At 44.6% G+C, this 19572-nt stretch overlaps 1 protein-coding gene and 1 long non-coding RNA gene across 2 annotated transcripts; one reads left to right on the forward strand and one right to left on the reverse strand.

Moving 5' to 3' along the window:
* Positions 1-340: 340 nt before the first annotated feature.
* RABIF (RAB interacting factor) lies at positions 341-2809 on the forward strand. The gene is made up of 2 exons (XM_053393781.1): positions 341-531; positions 1802-2809. Exons 1-2 carry the CDS (start codon positions 379-381, stop codon positions 2045-2047), a joined length of 399 nt encoding a protein of 132 aa, XP_053249756.1. The 5' UTR covers positions 341-378; the 3' UTR covers positions 2048-2809.
* A 4490-nt stretch (positions 2810-7299) lies between these two features.
* LOC128416268 (uncharacterized) lies at positions 7300-19549 on the reverse strand. The gene is made up of 2 exons (XR_008331177.1): positions 19012-19549; positions 7300-9659 (listed from the first exon to the last, which is right to left on the reverse strand). It is a non-coding gene; the product is annotated as an uncharacterized LOC128416268 (long non-coding RNA).
* Between the last annotated feature and the right edge of the window lie 23 nt (positions 19550-19572).

Below are 19572 nucleotides of genomic sequence, written 5' to 3' on the forward strand. Positions count from 1 at the left end.
GTGTTCCTGGCAACTTGCAAGCTGGCGGTACTGTGAACAAGGGCGCAGAGCCATTTGCTCATCTTTTTTCCCCTACTGGGTTCGTAGCTGATGAATTCAGCCGGCGTCTACTTTTACTATTTCCGTTCGATATTATATTAGAACTAAAAAAAACCCGAACTGGTGCAACAGCAGGATTGCAAAAGGAAGCAAAGAGCTTTAGCTTTGAGGAGCGCTGGACTGCGCCGCTCGCTCGGTCTCCTCTCTGCTTTCCCGTTCCAGAGCCGCCGCGTAATTTGCGCGCGCGCCTTGCAGAGCCGGCCGAAGGGAACAAAGCGGGGCGCCTCTCTCGTCCCCGCTGGTGTCGCCCCGCCCTCGCCCTCTTGCGCCTGCGTGGCTATGGCGGCGCCCGGTTCGGAGATGGAGGCGGCGGGCGCGGCGGGGCCGGAGGAGCTGGTGTGCGCGCGGGGCCGGAACCGCAAGGCCGTCCTGTGCCAGCGCTGCAGCTCCCGCGTGCTTCTGCCTGGCACCGCCACCTTCACCCGCCGAGAGGTAGGCAGCGGGCGGGCGGGAGAAGGGCTTGCTGGGACGCCCGTCCTCGGCCCGCCTCCGGGTGCCGCGAGACCGGCTGGCCGAGGCCAGGGCGGGGTTTTCGGAGCAGCTTCCCCGGAAATCTCCCGTTCCTCCGGTGGTGCTTTGCTTAATAAGAGCCAGAGGTAGAAATCTCTGCCTAGCCCTGAAGATCCCTCGGTGATTTGGGGCCAGTCATTCTCTCAGACTCGCCTAATGCTACATTGCAGGGAGGTTGCGAGTTAAAAATGGGATATATTGCGGGTGTGGAGGGGGGTTGATATCTGCAATGTTGAGCTTGTTAAAGTCCTGGGTATAAGTGAAAATAATGGCTATGAAAGGAAAGACGTTTAGAAAGACGCTTGGCGACTTGTCTGGCTGCAGAATGGGAAGACTGTGAAGACACCCTGCAGATCCTAAGAGGCATATTTCTTATTAACACATGCTTTACAGTTATGGAGATAAGTCTTGCCTAAAATGAATCCCTGAATCCGAAATCTAGGTGGAGAGTCTACTTTGCAGCCAGAGGCGTACCCAGGCTCCCTTGCACCCTTCGCAGTGAGCTGTCTCGCCCCTGTCTCCCCTTGCACCCTTGGCAACGAGATCTATTGTTGTGGAGAGGCACAATTTTTGCACCCTGGACCTGCACCCTTTAGCACCCTGGGCCTGCACCCTTTGCAGGGGCCAACCTAGGCAGCTCCCAGGTACACCCCTGTTTGCAGCTAGTCAACTTGTGTATGCTAGGGGAGGCTAACCAGTGTTATTGGACTCTGATTCCCATCAGCGCCATCCAGCATGGTCAATAGTCAGGGATGATGGGAGTTGTGGTCCAACAACATCTGGAGGGCCACAAGTTAGCCACTCTTGATGCATATTCAAAGTACAGTGGTACCTCGGGTTACATATGCTTCAGGTTACAGACTCCGCTAACCCAGAAATAGTGCTTCAGGTTAAGAACTTTGCTTCAGGATGAGAACAGAAATTGTGCGGCGGCGGCGCAGCGGCAGCAGGAGGCCCCATTAGCTAAAGTTAAGAACAGGTTAAGAACAGTTTCAGGTTAAGTACGGACCTCCAGAATGAATTAAATACTTAACCCGAGGTACCACTGTAAGAGTGAAGAGACAGGGAGTTGTGTGTTTGGGAAACTGTAGAAAGCTCTAACTATCCCATAGTAAGTACCAGCATATCATGCCAGCCATGTTGCTTCTTTCACGATAAAAGCAGCTGACTTGCTTGTTTTGTTGCTTGACAGCTTTTCCTCCCTGCTATGAAGAAGAAGACCGCCCTGGTGGGTAACAGTGACTTGGATGGGGATGTCCTACAGGACCACTGGCTGGTTGATGACATGTTCTCTTTTGAAAATGTTGGCTTCACCAAGGATGTTGGAAATATAAAGTTCCTGATCTGTGCAGACTGTGAAATCGGTCCTATTGGCTGGCACTGCTTGGATGACAAAAAGAGTTTTTACGTGGCCTTGGACCGTGTGTCCCATGAATGATGTGCTGGCTGGTGACCAAAAGATCCATGATCTTCCTGTCGGCTGGTTCAGACATGTTACAGCTACTCTTCTCTCTAGCAGACTAATGTCTACTTTGTAATGCCAACATGCAGCCTTGAAAACGGCTCAAGAATGGTGCCCTAACATGTTGCATTGAAAGAAGTGTCTGCTTATATTGCTTGTCAAGTGACTTACGACTCCCTTGAACCCCTTCTTCCCCATGTAATTCTTGCCCTGAGTCCTGTTCTTGTCTAAAATCTTGCAGATTACATTGGTGTAATTTGAAGCAAAGACATCGCTTTATTTAATTATTGAGTGAAAGAAAAATATTGAGATACACTGAACCATCTATCCCCTGTAAAGTGAGCATATTAATGCAACGGGAAGAATTCTTCTAGCTTTTTCTTTTCCTTTTTGTTTTTATTTTTTTATTTTTTTGCTTTTGGGCAGTATCATATCCAGATTTATGGTTTTCTGCTGTATTTTGGACCAAAGGGTGCATACTTTTGACTTTAATGTTTACAGACATGACTCCTATATCTCTGTCAATTGACATTTTATAATTGACATTTTATAATTTCTATCTTATAACTGTTATTGAAAGCCAAGTCTTGGTTGCGGGACTTTTTAAATGTGGGAAAATAAAACGAAGCTTTTGAGAGTGCAGAAAGAAAAGTAGAAGAAAAAATGTCATTGGAAGAGCTAACCTTCTAATCCTTTACAAATATTTGTATTTAATTAAATGTAAACCAAGCTTTTCAATTTGTATGTTGTGATCTTTCTATAAAATGTTGCCAGAGATAATGAACCTAATGAATGTGTTTTAAAAACACAGCAAATCTTGACAAAGAAAGAATGCTTCAGTTGGATTTACTTCCACTTCTCCGCATAGTTGAGGGAGTTGAGAATGTTGAACCTGGAGAAGAGGAGACTGAGAGGAGAGATGATAGCCATCTTTAAATACCTAAAGGGCTGTCACATGGAGGATGGAGCAAGCTTGTTTTCTTCTCCCAAAGCTAGGACCTGAACCAATGGATTCAAGTTACAAGAAATGAGATTCCAACTAAACATCAGGAAGAACTTTGACAGTGCAAGGACTCCCTTGAGAGGTTGTGGACCTTCCTTGGAGGTTTCTAAGCAGAGATTGGGTGGCCATCTGTCATGGATGCTTTAGTTGGGATTCCTGCATTTCATGGGGTAGGACTAGATGACCCTCGGGATCCCTTCCAGTGCTACATTTCTATGATTCTGTGATAGATCAAAGGAACTATTTGTAAATTAGAGCTACAAAACATTGCTAAAGGACTTCATGAAGAGAAATGTCCAATGCTTTTGTTAGGCAAAAATATTCTAGACCAGCAATAGCCAATGTGCTGTTTTCTAGCTATTGCTGGACTACAACTCCCATAATCCCTGACTGCTGACCATATTGGCAGGGGCTGGTGGCAGTTGGGAGTCCAGCAGCACCTGGATTTTAGGCTACCCCTGTCTAGTGAGTAGATTTCTAGTGCCAACATCCTGCTTAGTTGAGAAAACCCAGCTTTAGAGCACCCCCAACTTCTCCTGAAGCCCTCTAGCCCTCTAAGGAATTAGTTCTATTGTTGACGTGCTCTCAACCATCAAAACATTTCTCCTAATTTAGTTAAAGTCTGTCCTCCTATCATTTAAACCCATTAGATCTTGTCCTGTCCTCTGGGACACCAGAGAAGCCATTGCCCTTCTTGGCAAGCATCTGAAATGACCTGGAAAGTAAAACAGAGGGCATGATGACGTTTCCATTTCAAATGTACACCTCATGGTGGCACCGCTGCTTCAGGGCTGTAGTGTGGATTCTTTTGCTTCTGGGATCCAGCACTTGTCTTGCAAATAAGTGAATGTGTCTCTGTTAAAGCAGTGGTTATTTCCAGTGCAGCAGCTTCCTTCATACCTCTTTACTACATTTTCTTAAGTGGCTGATTCTCCTTGACCTCCCAGTGGCTTTTGATACCACTGGCCATGTTATCCTTCTGGGCCATCTGTGAGAGGTAGGAAGCACTCCTTTGCAGAGCTTCCATTCATATTCTGTGGCAGCTTCAGACAATAGCCCTGGGTGACTTCTGCTTGGGCCAGAGCTAGCTTTCTTGTGGAATCGCACATGGTTTAGTCTTAATTGTCCATGCTATGTGTACGAAGCCACTGGAAGCTGCCACCAGGATTGGAGCACCAAGTCATCAGTATGCTGATATCACACACAGTGTTCTCTTTTCCACTTGTACCAAGCAAGGCACTGCAACTGCTCAGCCAGTGCCTGGAGGTGGTAATGAGCTAGATCTGGCCCAATAATTCATCTTAAGTGTAGTGTAGTAGTTACAGTGTTGGATTGGGACCTGGGAGATGGGCTCAAATCCCCAATCAGCCATGAAGTTCACTGGGTAGCCTTGGACCAGTTCACTGTCTCTCAGCCTAACCTACCTCAGGGTTGTTGTGAGCATAAAATGGAGAACCAATATATCCGCTGCCTTGATTTCCTTGGAGGAAAGATGGGATAGAAATGTAATATAAATAAACTGAAGCTGAATCCAAACAAGGCAGAAGTGCTATGGGTGTCCAGGAGGTGGCAGAATTAGCTGTTCTTGATAGGGTGCACTTCTTTTGAAGTGTGTGTATTTTGGGGACACTCCTGAAATAATCTTTTTTGTCACTCAAGGCCAAGGTGGCCGTGGCTAGGAAAGCCTATGTCCAGCTTCAGCTTATGTACCAATACAGTGGTACCTCGGGTTAAGTACTTAATTCGTTCCGGAGGTCTGTTCTTAACCTGAAACTGTTCTTAACCTGAAGCACCACTTTAGCTAATGGGGCCTCCCGCTACCGCCGGAGCATGATTTCTGTTCTCATCCTGAAGCAAAGTTCTTAACCCGAGGTACTATTTCTGGGTTAGCGGAGTCTGTAACCCGAAGCGTATGTAACCCGAGGTACCACTGTATAACCATTTCTGGATAGGAATACCTTGGCTGTAGTTATTCACGATCTGATAAGCTACAACCTGATTTGCTGTGCATGGGGCTGTCTTTGAAAACTGTCTCGAAATCACAACTAATGAAAAATGCTGCAGTACTAATGTTAATTGGAACAGCAGGCTGTAAGCACATTACTCCTATCTTGAAAAAACTACACTGGTTGCCAGTTGTTTTCTGGGCCAAAATCAAGGTGTTTACTTTGATGTTTGAAGGCCTAAATGGCATGGGACCCAAATAGCTGCAGGAATGCCTCCTTTCAACTCAACCTACCTGTGTTTTAAGATCAGCAGGTGACACCCTCTTGGTGGTCCCTAAGCAAGATTGTGAGTGGCCCAGGGAAGGGCCTTTTCTATGGTGGTGCCTTGCAAGTGGATCACTTTTCCTACAAAGGTGCACCTGGCCCCACCTCTTTATAGTTTTAGGCATCTGGTTAAGATGCACCTCTTTCAGTAGGCATTTGGAGGATAAATGGATTACAGTGGTACCTCAGGTTAAGTACTTAATTCGTTCCGGAGGTGTATTCTTAACCTGAAACTCTTCTTAACCTGAAGCACCACTTTAGCTAATGGGGCCTCCCGCTGCTGCTGTGCCGCCGCCGCCTGATTTCTGTTCTCATCCTGAACCAAACTTCTTAACCCGAGGTAATATTTCTGTAACCTGAAGCGTATGTAACCTGAGGTACCACTGTACAGTGGTACCTCTAGTTATGAACTTAATTCGTTCCGGAGGCCCGTTATTAACCTGAAACTGTTCTTAACTAGAGGCATGCTTTCGCTAATAGGGCCTCTTGCTGCTGCCGCTGCGCCACCAGCACACGATTTCTGTTCTCATCCTGGGGCAAAGTTCTCAACACGAGGTAACTCTTCCAGGTTAGCGGAGTTTGTAACCTGAAGCGTTTGTAACCTGAGGCATTTGTAACTCGAGGTACCACTGTATTGGCAATAATATTATTATTATTATTATCATCAGCATTATCATTATTATTTATTTATTATTTATACTCCACCCATCTGGCTTAATATCTGCAAGCAAATTGGTTCAGGCCTCTCACAAGAGTGATGTGCCCCTCTTACAGCAGCCTGCTGGACATGCAACAGTGGGAGAGAGAGAGAGAACAGGGTGGCCTCCCTCCAGCTGCTTGTTCAGCCCTACCCATAGTCAACATGTGGCCCCTGACAGACTACCCTCAAGGGAATGTGGCCTTTGAGAGGAAGCTGTTTGGCCGCTCCTGTTTGAACTGACCTGGACTGGTGTACCATAGTGTGTTTGTCCCCCAGCCAAGAGAGCTGCCTCTAAGAACAGTCAGGAAAAGGATGCCACATCAACAGTTTTCAGCCCAGGCACCTGTCAGAGGAGGCTGCTTCAGGCAGCACCGTCCTGCGATGGAACAAAAGGCCCCTAGCTACTGTTTAGTGCTAACCGGAGAACATTCCTTCGATGTGTGGAGCGCCAGGAAATTCTTGCCTTTCCTTCATTATGGAATGATTCCTTTTTCTCCTTTCTGTGCAGATCATGACTTGGCTCATTCTGCTAGGACAAGCTGAAGAAGAGGATGAAGGACTGGCTCTTTAGGCAGTGAGTACCATAGGAAAATTGGGCAGGCGGAGGGTTATTATAAAGGGAACTAGATTTGAAGAACATTGCAGTGGGCCAGATTCAACTAAGTAGGTCTGCCAGCTGGAGCCAGTGCCAGGACTCCTGCTAGCACAATGGGACTTTGAGTTTAGTGGGAAGCATGTTTAGAATTGGAGTTTTACTCCCAATCAACCAAATTTCCCTTGTTTTCAGTGGAACTGAACTCATGACTATGGGACACGGGTGGCGCTGTGGGTAAAACCTCAGTGCCTAGGACTTGCTGATCGTAAGGTCAGCGGTTCGAATCCCCGCGGCGGGGTGAGCTCCCGCCGTTCGGTCCCAGCTCCTGCCCACCTAACAGTTTGAAAGCACCCCTAAGTGCAAGTAGATAAATAGGTACCGCTTTATAGCGGGAAGGTAAACAGCATTTCCGTGTGCGGCGCTGGTACTGGCTTGCCAGTGCAGCTTTGTCACGCTGGCCACGTGACCCGGAAGTGTCTTCGGACAGCGCCGGCTCCCGGCCTCTTGAGCGAGATGAACGCGCAACCCTAGAGTCGGTCACGACTGGCCCTGACGGGCAGGGGTACCTTTACCTTTTTTAACTCATGACTAACGTTTGCTAGACTGGGGACTTCGTCTTTAACAACAACAACAAAAAAGGAATATCAAATATCAAGCAGCTTTCCTTTAAAACAATATTTATCATATTTTTAATCAATACTTTTTATATGCTCATGAACCATTGCATATACATCCATTTATGACAGGCTACAGTCCTAAGTGCTTAAAAGGAAGCCCCACTGACCCCGGCTTAAAGTGGAATTATAAAGTAGCCATGCTAGCCCATTTTAAATTTTTGTCTGAGGGAGGCGTTGGGATTCAACGCACCTTGCTTTGTAGACTGGCATGGGGAGGGTAAATAGGGAGGAACCTCCAGTCTTCCTTTTGCTGATCTATTTATTCAGTATTATACTGATACTCTCAGAGCCCCTGGCCTCATTTCCTACTTCCTTTTCTTCATGCTCATCCTGGGAGATGAGACATCTTCATGAGTCTCTCCAGCAGACATCAGTGAGCAAACATAGCTCTATGTATCTCCACCTGAGTGAGAACTAGGATCTTTCCTATCAAGAATGTGTTTCCTTTAATAAGCCTGGCTTTCTTATATTCAAAACTCAACGAGTCTCAGCGTAAAGTGTGCTTCTTCAACAGTGTTTCAGTTAAGCTTCCAAGTTGCATGTTAACACCAAATACCATGAGAAAGTTCCTTATTGACCTTGGAGCAGCAAGGCATAAGAGCAAATTTAAAGCATGCATTATGGTATTGCAATCAAAAACTTTTATTAACTATTAAATTCTACCCCTAGAGACAGAGATCTATTTGTGTACTAGCGCTCTATTTGTGAACTGGCAGAAATCCAAGAACATGTTAACTCCTGGGCTGTCTCCTTTGACAGCCACCTATTACAATACTGAATTTGAAGAAGAAGAGTTGTTAAGCAATAGGTATATGTGGGGAACATCTGGTAGGATTAAATTTAGAAGGGATACTTGAATCATGCTATCAGATAAGAAAAAAGTGGGGTGTTCTATACTGTCTACTGTACAACATAAAAATGCAAAATGCAAATGCAAAATACATAACATTATAACATAAAAATTAAAAACAACATAAAAAACCCCTCCTACAAGCACATTTAAAAGCCCATCTTTCTTTGGCAATCACTTCTAGCCGAATAAGATTGTTTTCCAATAAAATGGTCTTAACAGTGAGTGTGTAAGTGACTGTGAAGGCCAATTCTGGATCCACACGTCCTTCCACAGTGGGGACATAGGTTTCCGCTGAGGGTTTGCCAAAAGTGCTTTATTCTTAGCTCCTTTCTCCTTTTTGCCCTGAGTTCATGCTTCTTCAAAGTCCATGGCACCTTTGGTAAAGTCTATTCTCCAATTGGAGCACTTGCAGGCCAGTGTTCCCCAGTTATCAGTGTTTAAACTACTGTACATTTTTTAAGATTTGCCTTGAGAGCATCTTTAAACCTCTTTTGTTGTCCATTTTGCTTTCCATTCTTAAGTTGGGAGTAGAGTAGTTGCTTTGGAAGGCATCTGAACAATGTGACCAGTCCAACGAAGTTGATGTTGAAGAATCATTGCTTCAACACTGGTGATCATTGCTTCTTCCAGTTCATTGTCATTAGTTCTCCAGCCTTCCCAAGTGATGTGTAAAATTTTTCGGAGACACCGTTGATGGAATCTTTCAAGGAATTGGAGATGGAGTTTATAAGTGGTCCATGTTTCGATTGTTTAATCAGGCAAAGACCTAACGGAAGAGGAACAGTTTGGCCTGGTGCCTAAAGATATGTAATGAAGGCACCAGGTGATTCCCGCTGGGGAGAGCCTTCCACAAATGGAGAGCCACCACCAAAAAGGCCCTTTCTCGTGTTGGCACATAAAGAATATCAGATTCAGTAAGAAGTAGATTCAGCTAAAGTACCACCACATGGTATTTATTTATTAAAATGTGTTACATGTTGCTTTTTATTACCAAATTATCCCAAAGTGGAAGTGCAATACCATAAAACCATGTAAGCCATCAACAAACAGTAAAACCAGACACCAACTCTATCTGAGGAATAACCAGAGTGCCCTTCCTCAGGTTGCAGCATTTTCAATCCCTGACAAGTGTGGCACTTAGGCAGGCCCATAAGTTAGAAGGTGCTCCCTCAGATATCCAAGTTCTAAGCCAGGGTGAATAATTTTTTTGGCTTGGCAAACCAGATCTTTATCTTCCCACCCCACCCCTGTGCAGGCCAGCTTTGACTAGTGAACATGGCTACCCACCTGTCAGTCACTGGACATCATTGCTGGTATGCAGGCCCTGGAGGGCTGCCCAAGGTTAGCCAAATATAGTTAGCCACCCCTAGTTTACTGCATACTTCAATACCTCAAATGTTTATTCATTTTTGCATTGCATTTATTAGCTGGACAATATACCTTAATTTATTGATGTATATATAGAGATTTTGGGGACAATGTTTTCTTTTCTGTAATAACAAAGAAAGGAAAAAAGTGAGGAAAGATGAAAGACATCTTATTTACAGCTAGCAGCATTGTGTCCTCTGCTGCTCAGTAATTCTAAGAAACCGAAACATCAGTGCTGGTTTGAAAAGTTCAGTCTGCTATTTTGATCGAAACTGCCATCCCATTGCATCGAAACATATTTGAAAACCTGCTCCTTGCTCTCCACAATTCTATGCAAAATTTGGTTATATCTTCAGATGTATCTAAATGCATAGCAAAGCAGGCAACATTGCAAAGTATATAGTAGATTGGGAGGTAAATCTCTGTTCACTCAAAAATCAGGTATTTACTTTACCAGTTTAATAAAATATTTATACTATTGTTCAGAATTCTTTGCCATTTGTGAAAATTGTGCATCAGAAACATTAATTACAATGTTCAACTTCTTTAGAAGTTCTTTAGAAATCTATAATGTCTATACCCTTACCTTATGTAATATTTAAGGGGAAAGTGGAGAATTTTTAAATAATTAAAAATACAGAGGAAGTGCTGATTTGTTATGGAGTGATGTCTGTATCTGTCATAGATTCCTAAAACCCACTGATGAAACTAGACACCATTTTGGCACAATAAATGCAAATCATATGTAAAAATTAGACCCAGGCATATCTCCACTACGATATACGCCAGAGAATTTCACCTCATCATTCTTCCTGCAAACTCAGAACATCTGGTTGAACAGAAAGAGGCCCTTTGCAAGATATCACTATCTTGCAGAAGGAAGTATATAATTATGCATTGCCTGGAGAGAATGGAGAGAGAAAAGCTTTACTCCCTCCTCTTGTAATATTAGAACCTGGAGACATCCCATAATGTTGGAAGATTCGGGATAGACAAACGAAAGCACTTCTTCACACACACATAGCACTTATCCACACTTAACTTTCATCCATGTTTTCAAGGCACAGACTGCACCTTAAAGCTCTGTGCCTAAGCACCCTTTTTCCACTCTAGATCTTTCCCCGTGAAAACCTGCTCTTTAAAGCTCAATCGGAGCAAGCAAAAATCCACAGAAAGCCCAAATTTGCTCTGATTAAGCACTAAAGGGCAGATTTTTGTGGGGAAAGCTCCGGGGTAGGGGGACAAGCCAACTTGGACACCGAGCTTTTAAGCATGGGCCTGTGCCTGGAAAGAGCAGGGCAAAAGCTAAGTGTGGATAATAGTTAAACTATAGAATTCGCTCCCACAAGAAGTAGTGATGGCCACCAGCTTGGATGGCTTAAAAAGTGGATTAGGCAAATTTGTGAAGGATAAGGCAAACAATATCTCCTTGCCACCTCCACTGTTGAAGGCAGTATGCCTCTGAATGCCAGTTACTGAACCATGTGGCAGTCCTGAAGTGACAGGTTTGGTGTGGTTACCAGGGGTCAGCAAACTTTTTCAGCAGGGGGCCGGTCCACTGTCCCTCAGACCTTGTGGGGGGCAGACTGTATTTGGGAGGGGGGAATGAACAAATTCCTATGCCCCACAAATAACCCAGAGATGCATTTTAAATAAAAGGACACATTCTACTCATGTAAAAACACGCTGATTCCCAGACCGTCCGCGGGCTGGATTTAGAAAGCGATTGGGCCGGATCCAACCCCCGAGTCTTAGTTTGCCTAACCATGGCTTAGATATTGTTTTTAGGTTTGCTCTAGGCATCCAGTTGGCCACTGTGCGAACAGAGACGCTGGCCTGGATGTGCCATTAGCCAGAGCCAGCAGGCTTTTCTCATGTTCTTCTGAAAGAGCGGCAATTTCACTCAGAGAGCCCATGCAGCTATTTTGTCACGTATTCACTCAAGTGTATTATATTGCCAATTAATTAGGGAATGTGCAAACTTCAGGTGCAAACGTGTTTTAAATTTGCATTGAATGCGCTTGAAATGTATTGTGTAGATCCACGTAACAACGGTGCTTTCCTTCTGCAACAAAGCAGTCATGTGATATATGTTGTACCCTAAATGTTGCAATTCATTCCTAATTATGGTTAACATTGTTGTAGGGATTAAGACATATTTAAAAGAGCAGGTTTTCTGAAATACATTTGATGCAGATGACACCCAGCTCTACCTCTCCTTTAAATCAGAACCAGTGAAGGCGGTGAAGGTCCTGTGTGAGTGCCTGGAGGCGGTTGGAGGATGGATGGCGGCTAACAGATTGAGGTTGAATCCTGACAAGACAGAAGTACTGTTTTTGGGGGACAGGGAGCGGGTTGGTGTGGGGGATTCCCTGGTCTTGAACGGGGTAACTGTGCCCCTGAAGGACCAGGTGCGCAGCCTGGGAGTCATTTTGGACTCACAGCTGTCCATGGAGGCGCAGGTTAACTCTGTGTCCAGGGGAGCTGTCTACCAGCTCCACCTGGTACGCAGGCTAAGACCCTACCTGCCCGCGAACTGTCTCGCCAGAGTGGTGCATGCTCTAGTTATCTCACGCTTGGACTACTGCAACGCGCTCTACGTGGGGCTACCTTTGAAGGTGACCCGGAAACTGCAATTAATCCAGAATGCAGCAGCTAGACTGGTGACTGGGAGTGGCCGCCGGGACCACATAACACCAGTTCTGAGAGATCTGCATTGGCTCCCAGTACGTTTCCGAGCACGATTCAAAGTGTTGGTGCTGACCTTTAAAGCCCTAAACGGCCTCAGTCCTGTATACCTGAAGGAGCGTCTCCACCCCCATCGTTCAGCCCGGACACTGAGATCCAGCGCCGAGGGCCTTCTGGCGGTTCCCTCATTGCGAGAAGTGAGGCTACAGGGAAGCAGACAGAGGGCCTTCTCGGTAGTGGCGCCCGCCCTGTGGAACGCCCTCCCATCCGATGTCAAAGAGATAAATAATTACCTGACATTCAGAAGACATTTTAAGGCAGCCCTGTTCAGGGAAGTTTTTAATATGTAATGCTATACTGTTATTAACACTGATTGGGAGCCGCCCAGAGTGGCTGGGGAAACTCAGCCAGATGGGCGGGGTATAAATAATAAATTATTATTATTATTATTATTATTATTATTATTATTGAGTTTTTGTACTGGATGAAAGACTAAAAAGACATTTGGTAATGAATGGATTAAGAAATATTACGATGCAATTACGTAGGCCCGATTCCTTCCTAACAGGTTAAACAAGAAATAAAGTTCTGCAGTCTTTGGTATGCAAAATAATATGGTACGGTTGCAAGTCTCATTTTTAAATATAGTGGAAATCTCATAAAATCATGCATTAAAATTTAAATTAAAGAGAAGCTGTCTGTACTCTTTGATTTTCAGCTGACAAAAAAGATAAAATTAGGTGTTCGATAGTGATAAATAAATATTATATATGCAGAGAGGAAATGTCCACATTGAATCATAGCTTAAATACTCCACATGAGAGCCAAAGTTCAATGCTCTCACTTCAGGACTCCAGCCAGGGGGGAAAACTAGCACTCCAAAACACTGCCAGCTCACAAAGTCCAAAAGCTAAGCAGTTCTGTGTCTCTGGGCTTTTCTGAAAACTCTGGTCTCACTCAAAACTGTAGTCAACTGTTCTTCTCACAGAGAGACACCTTGTCATGCTTCCCTTGACTAAAAGGAATAAAATTTCCCAAGGCTCACTTAGTTTTCTTGGGCTATCTTAGTTAACACAGATACACACCATCTTAATATAGCTATCAATTGTCTTGTCAAATCTAAGAGGCTAGTCAGGTATTTCTTCAAGGCAACTCACATGGACAAAAAACCCATTCATAGTGATCTAATAGAAAACCCATAACAATCCAGCATTGTTGGTTTACACCTCATAAATCACACATTTATTATATCAACTCTTGCAATGATTAAATTGAGAAAGACTGTCCTGCAAAACCATTTATGGGATCAACCTTAGCAGCTGAAACAGCACTGTCCCTATGATTCCTTGTGTGGACTTTCCCACCCCAGTTAAAAGTGCCAGCTTTCCTATCCTCTTTTCCTCCAATTTGAGTGACAAATGATGAGTCAAGGACAACACTGCAAACTATCCTTTACTGATACTGTACTGTCCCCAGATTCATCTTGTTATTTGCAAAATGAAAACCGTGAGGTTAAATTTCAAGCCTTGTGCAATTCAGTAAAAATACCTGGCATTTAGAATCACAGCAAAGGGGAATAGAGATAGTTCAGCTGGTAGAGCATGAGACTCTTAATTTCAGGGTCAGGGGTTCGAGCCCTGAATTGGGCAAAAGATTACTGTGTTACAGGGGGTTAGACTAGATGGCCCCTATGTTCCCTTCCAACGCTACAATTCTATGAAAACGCATCCCTTTAGGGTGGGGAACTTTAGGCCCGGGTGCTGAATGTGCCTCCCACAGGCCTTTTCACCTGACCCTAGGAATTCTCCCAAGGAATATGTCCTTGTACTCTTGATATTGCCTCTTGTGTGCCTGGATAAAGAGGGGTGTATGAGTGTATGTAGAAAATAGCCTCCTGTACAACCCTAAAACTTACACTGGCATGTGACACCTGGAAGGCTTCCCAGAAGGGCCTGTGACTCTCAGGCTGAAAAAGGTTCCTCACTCCTGCCTAGAAGCAGAGCCCTAGCTAGATGATCTTGCACCCCTGGCAGAACCGTCCAGATTGTGGCCCCTAGACACTGACAAATTGGCTCTTTTTTCCACCTCTCTTCCACCCATTCAATTCACCCTCTATTTAAAACATGTTCTTATGAGGCAATAATCAATATTTTTATTTATAGACATATTTGTTGACATACTTCTAGCTGATTTTGTGCACTCACCCTCACCTGCACCCCTGGCAAGGGCCTCCCTCACCACCCCCTAGTTACAGCCCTGCCTAGAAGTACACACAACATCCAGAGCTCCTTCCAGCTATTCTGCCATATGCATGTGTGATCTTTATACTGCCTGGCTCTGGGTTTCAACTCAAACCCAGTAATATTGGTGAATCATTCAGCACTGATTTTGATAGAAGCCAGATTCAGCCAAGAGTGCCCTAGGGCCCTGTTTTTGCCATGGGACATTTCTCAAGTTTGAGCTGGATACAGCCCAATGTAAGTGTAAAGTTCACATTGCAGAGTATAGTCAAACCTCGGTTTCCGAACGTCTCAGCTGCCGAATGCCAAAAACCCAGAAGTGAATGCTTCCGTTTTCGAACGCACCTCAGAAGTCAAATGTCTTCTGAGGCACATTTCTCAATTTTTTCAATGGTTTTTGCTGCCAGCCCTTTGAGCCTCAGTTTTCGAACGTTTCAAAAGTCGAATGGACTTCCAGAACAGATTACATTCAAAAACTGAGGTTCCACTATACCAGAGGCTGATCAAGAATGTGAGAAGAGAGCTGGGTCTAGCATCAAGCCTCAAACCTCCCGGTCTGCAATAGCAAAAGTAGGAAGAAAAATTAAACAGTTATGTTAGCTGAAGCTGATGGGAGTTGTAGTCTAAAACACACAGAGGGCACCAGGTTGGGAAATTCTGCAGTAAGACATATTCAAATGTATTTCATTGGCCAATATCTACTCCCAGCTGAATCTTCTGTACTACACAAACCCATGTATTGGGAGCTCACGCAGTTCAAAACAGGCACATCAGTTATTCATACATGTGGTGGCAAACCTGCTCACAAAACCAATTACCATTGCTATAAAAGTTTAAGGTGCACACACACAGCAGACACACAGAATATTCCCTTAGAAAAATTACTTTATTTTAGCAGACAGAACAATCCCAAAAATCCATCTTGGCTTTCCTAATGATTCCAAATATTTCCTCTGCAGAAGGAAATACATTGGGGAAATATTTCCCAACAGTTCTTTCACTTACAAATCCTTCAAATCCTGTCTTGAGGACATATTTTGTGTATGAATAGGGTATGCCTGTTACCTGGATTCAAGAACTAAAGTATCTGCCATCTCAAAAGCATGGTCAGGCTGTCCGGGTAATGCAATCAGCAAAACATTATAGGGTACCTTGACAGACAGGAGAGAAGGCATGCACTCAAATTTCTGCTATGGACAGCCTCCTGTGATGTATGTATGGTGCTTTTGGGGTGGTCTTTGATTAAGGGGTTGGGCAATTTCAAAAGTCTTTAAAGGGGCTTGCACACCTTTGTTCTTGGTTGCTCACCTCCTTGCAAAGGGGGGGGGGGAGGACTCGTTGCAACAGAAAAATAAATATCTTCCTTCTTTCACTGGATTTTGCCTCCATCCATTCTTCTCTGACCGATCATGGACTTAGGGGACTCTAAGTCCCAAGGGAATTTGGGTTGCAAAAGCCAACCCCAATTTTTCATGCACGGAGTCAAGCAGACTCATAAGTAAAATCTACAGCCAAAAAAGTAGCCAAATGCCATCAAAAATTAGATTTATTTGTTCACCCAATGGCTCTGAAACCAAGTGTGTGATGCACCCTAGTGCTATGTGGATTGCTGCAAAGCACAAGTATTTAAAGAACATGAAAGGGGGAAAAACCACCGAAATGTATTATGTGGGTGTTTAAAAATCCTTCAGCCTTACCTAACACACTCAAGAATGCAAAATAATCCCTGGTCTATCTTGCCTGGCCTGTCTGACTGGTTAATAAGTAAGTCACATACAGCAATTACAGCAGGCAGGCAACTCCCAGAGCTGTAAATACTCCTCCTGTGTTTCTCTTGCCAATACCCACGTTCCCCTTGCACACACACATACCATGTTAATTCCTGGTCAGGTTCCTTCCTTCCAGAAACCATGAAGCAATAATTAAATTCTCTATAGTAAGAGTCTCCTACTGGGAAAAGGCCAAGGACAAACCAGGTTACATTTGCTGGGCTGCTTTAAACGAGAAAGAGGCTTGCTCTCACACACAAAACAATCAAGAACAGAGTCTTTGGAAGTCTTGCATTCAAATTCTGCTGTGACCTCATTAGGCTATCTTGAACAATCTATTATTATCTTAGCCTCTTGTACAAATCCCTTCTGCAGTATAGGAATAATAATTCTGATCTCCCTAAAGATGGTTATTGTAAGGAGGATTTTTGAGATCATGTTTGGGAAGTGCTAAATATCATTGAAAAATGATATTTAAATACTGCTGTTATCACTTACAGTGATTATGGCTCCTCCATAACCATGGTGCAGAAACTGGTGGCATTGTTGCTAAATGCCAGGTCTGTCCAGAATAAAACATAAAGCATCCATGATTTGATTGTGGATGAAGGGGCAGACTTGGCATATTTAACTGAGACCTGGGTGGATGGGTTGGGTGGCCCTGTGCTAATACAGACATGCCCATTCCAGAATTACTCGGGAGATAAAAACCCATAACAGGCCCAGCTGCAAGATGTTACTAGTTAGGAATAGGTGGGTGTCCTAGAAACCTGGGTACCAGCCTTGAGATAAAGGGCTGTAAATCTCCAGAAGCTGGCAGCTATTTCAAGAGCCCTTGATCTACCCAGACCTCCCCTGCTGCTGCCAATGAACCTCAATTTGTCCAAAGTAAATAATAAAACATAACTACCCTAACTAATATTTACATATCACAGGATTTTACTAAATGGTGACAGGGAGCTACCACCAAAAAATCCATTCTCTTATTATCATTCCTGGAAATAATAGTTTATCTATAATTAGTTAACTATCAGCATAATCCTATACATGTTTACTTTGACAGGTATGTATCCCCAAACTCAATGGGACTTACTAGTTAGTAAGTGTGTTTGGAATGACAATTCACAGTATGTAACATATTGGCACAACATCAGTTATATTGTATCTGTTTTCTATCAGATTTCTGTCAGCTGTCTGGGTTGCCCTGAGGCAATAAGTAGACCTGACAAGAGTGCTAGTAATGTGTTGGCATGGGAACTAATAAATAATTAGCCAACTGATTACTGATTTGGACAACTATCAGAGAAGGTACTAGCCCCCTCCTAGCTAAGGATGTGTTAATCTATGTGTAAACATACACTGCAGTTTGAGAAAAAACAGGAAATATACAGAGAACTCAGCTTGGGCTTTATCAGTATTTTAGGATGCTACACCTGCCTCCCTGCTACAGGTGTAGGGAACCTTTGACCCTCGAGATGCCACTGAACTACAATTTCCATCATCCCTGGCCTTTTGCTGTGCTAGCTGGGGCTCATGGAAATTGTAGCTTAGGAACATCTGGAAGGCTGAAGGTTCACCCCACCTGTCTTACTAGATGAAAGAGTGGACAAGACTCCAACACCTTTAATAGTTATGTAGGAGAGAGAATTTTGGCATGTGTAACTTGCACGACAAGCCCAACCTGCTGAAATCTCTACACAATTATTAACAGTGTGGGAGCCCTGCCTGATATTTCACGAAAGAGCCCAGCTAGATCAGAGTAAATACCTTCTAGTTCAGCATCTTGTTTCCCACATATGCCCAGAGGAAGCTCACAAGCAGGGGGAAAGCACAATCTTTATCTTCTGCTTGGGCTCCCCAGTGAATGACACTGAAAAGCAGGAAGCCTCAGATTCTAGGGAGAAATACTATAGTCACCATGTCTAGTAGCCAATGGCAGCTTTATTCTCTGGTGGAGTTGTCCACAAGACAACTTGTAGAGAGCTTTAAAATTCTAAGCTGGTTGCCATCACCATAGTTGTGGTAGCTAAATTCCATGGTTTAGCACTGTGCGGAAAAAGTAGCCCCTCTTGTCTGTCCCGAATCTTCCACATTTCAGCTTAATTGATTGACTCCAGCTTCTAGTATCGGGTTGGCAGGGAGAGACTTCCCTCTATCCACTTTCTCTACATTGTGCATACATTTATACACCTTTATCATATACACACACCCCCAACACACACATCTTACTCTTCTTTTCTCCCAACCTAAAAAAAAAAGCTCCAAATTGTGTTAGGGTATTTACTCCAGTTCCCTGATCATGTTGGTTATCCCTTCCTTCAACTCTGCAAACTTCTTTTTGAAATGCAGCAATGGGAACTATATACAGTATTCGAAGTATGGCTCTACCATAGATTTCCATCAAGGGCAGTTTTTCATCTCTTTCCTAATGGTCGCTGATATAGAGTTAAGCCACCCACCCTGCTCTCATTCTTGGAGACCTCACACAGGAGCAGCGGCCTTTCTGTGCCTGCTGGAGTGTTTAAACTGGGCAGCCGGCATATTTGTCCCCAAATGCAAATGTTACAAAGTTCCAGTGAGCCTTTAGTAACCTCCTCCCAAAAGGGACCCAAACCTGGCAACTCTTGGAGAAGTAAGTTCATCACAACCATATAGAGCGCTGGGTTCAACCTAATTTAAAGTGGATTTATTTCCCATCGCATCGATAGTTCGAAGTGTGTCGGGAAGGAATCGATCAGTGCATCTCTTGGCACCCGTCGGATTCACGTCCAACGCACCTCATTCTTCAACTTGATCCGTCTTGCAAGCTGGCGGGATGTCGCCAAGTTGTGCAGAAAAGCGCAGCCAAAAGAGGAGCGCAGGGTTCTCCGGCAAGCGGCTCGGCACAAGGTGGGCGGAAGGCTTGCCTGCGCAAGGGACACGTCCAGAAACAACCGACCAACCCCCAGCCTCTGGGGGACAACGCACTTGGAAATTTTCCAAAATCAGGGAAGCAACGCCTTGTGCTGGACTCCGCAAGGCCGCAGTCAAGCCCAGGTATATGAACCTGACATAAAAGCAGGTTCTGCCAGTGGTGGAAATAGCACGAGAGAGAGGGAGATTGCGGGGTTCGCTCCTATTCCGATCATTTTTGGTTTGGCGGGAACTCGTCTCCCAGTTTTGCCTCGTTACGAATTATCCTATGGCTGTCCGCAAATGGGCAAATTCATATCCGCTGCCCAATGGTGGCGGGCCGGGGGCGTCTCCCTTTGGCTCCCTCTTCAATGGGGCGCGTGGGGCGGGGCAAGGGGACTCTGGCGCTGTCCAATCGGCTGCGAGGGGAGAAGCGCTCCTTCGGA

Source organism: Podarcis raffonei, chromosome 6 (genome assembly GCF_027172205.1).
Source record: "Podarcis raffonei isolate rPodRaf1 chromosome 6, rPodRaf1.pri, whole genome shotgun sequence".
Classification (NCBI taxonomy): domain Eukaryota; kingdom Metazoa; phylum Chordata; class Lepidosauria; order Squamata; family Lacertidae; genus Podarcis; species Podarcis raffonei.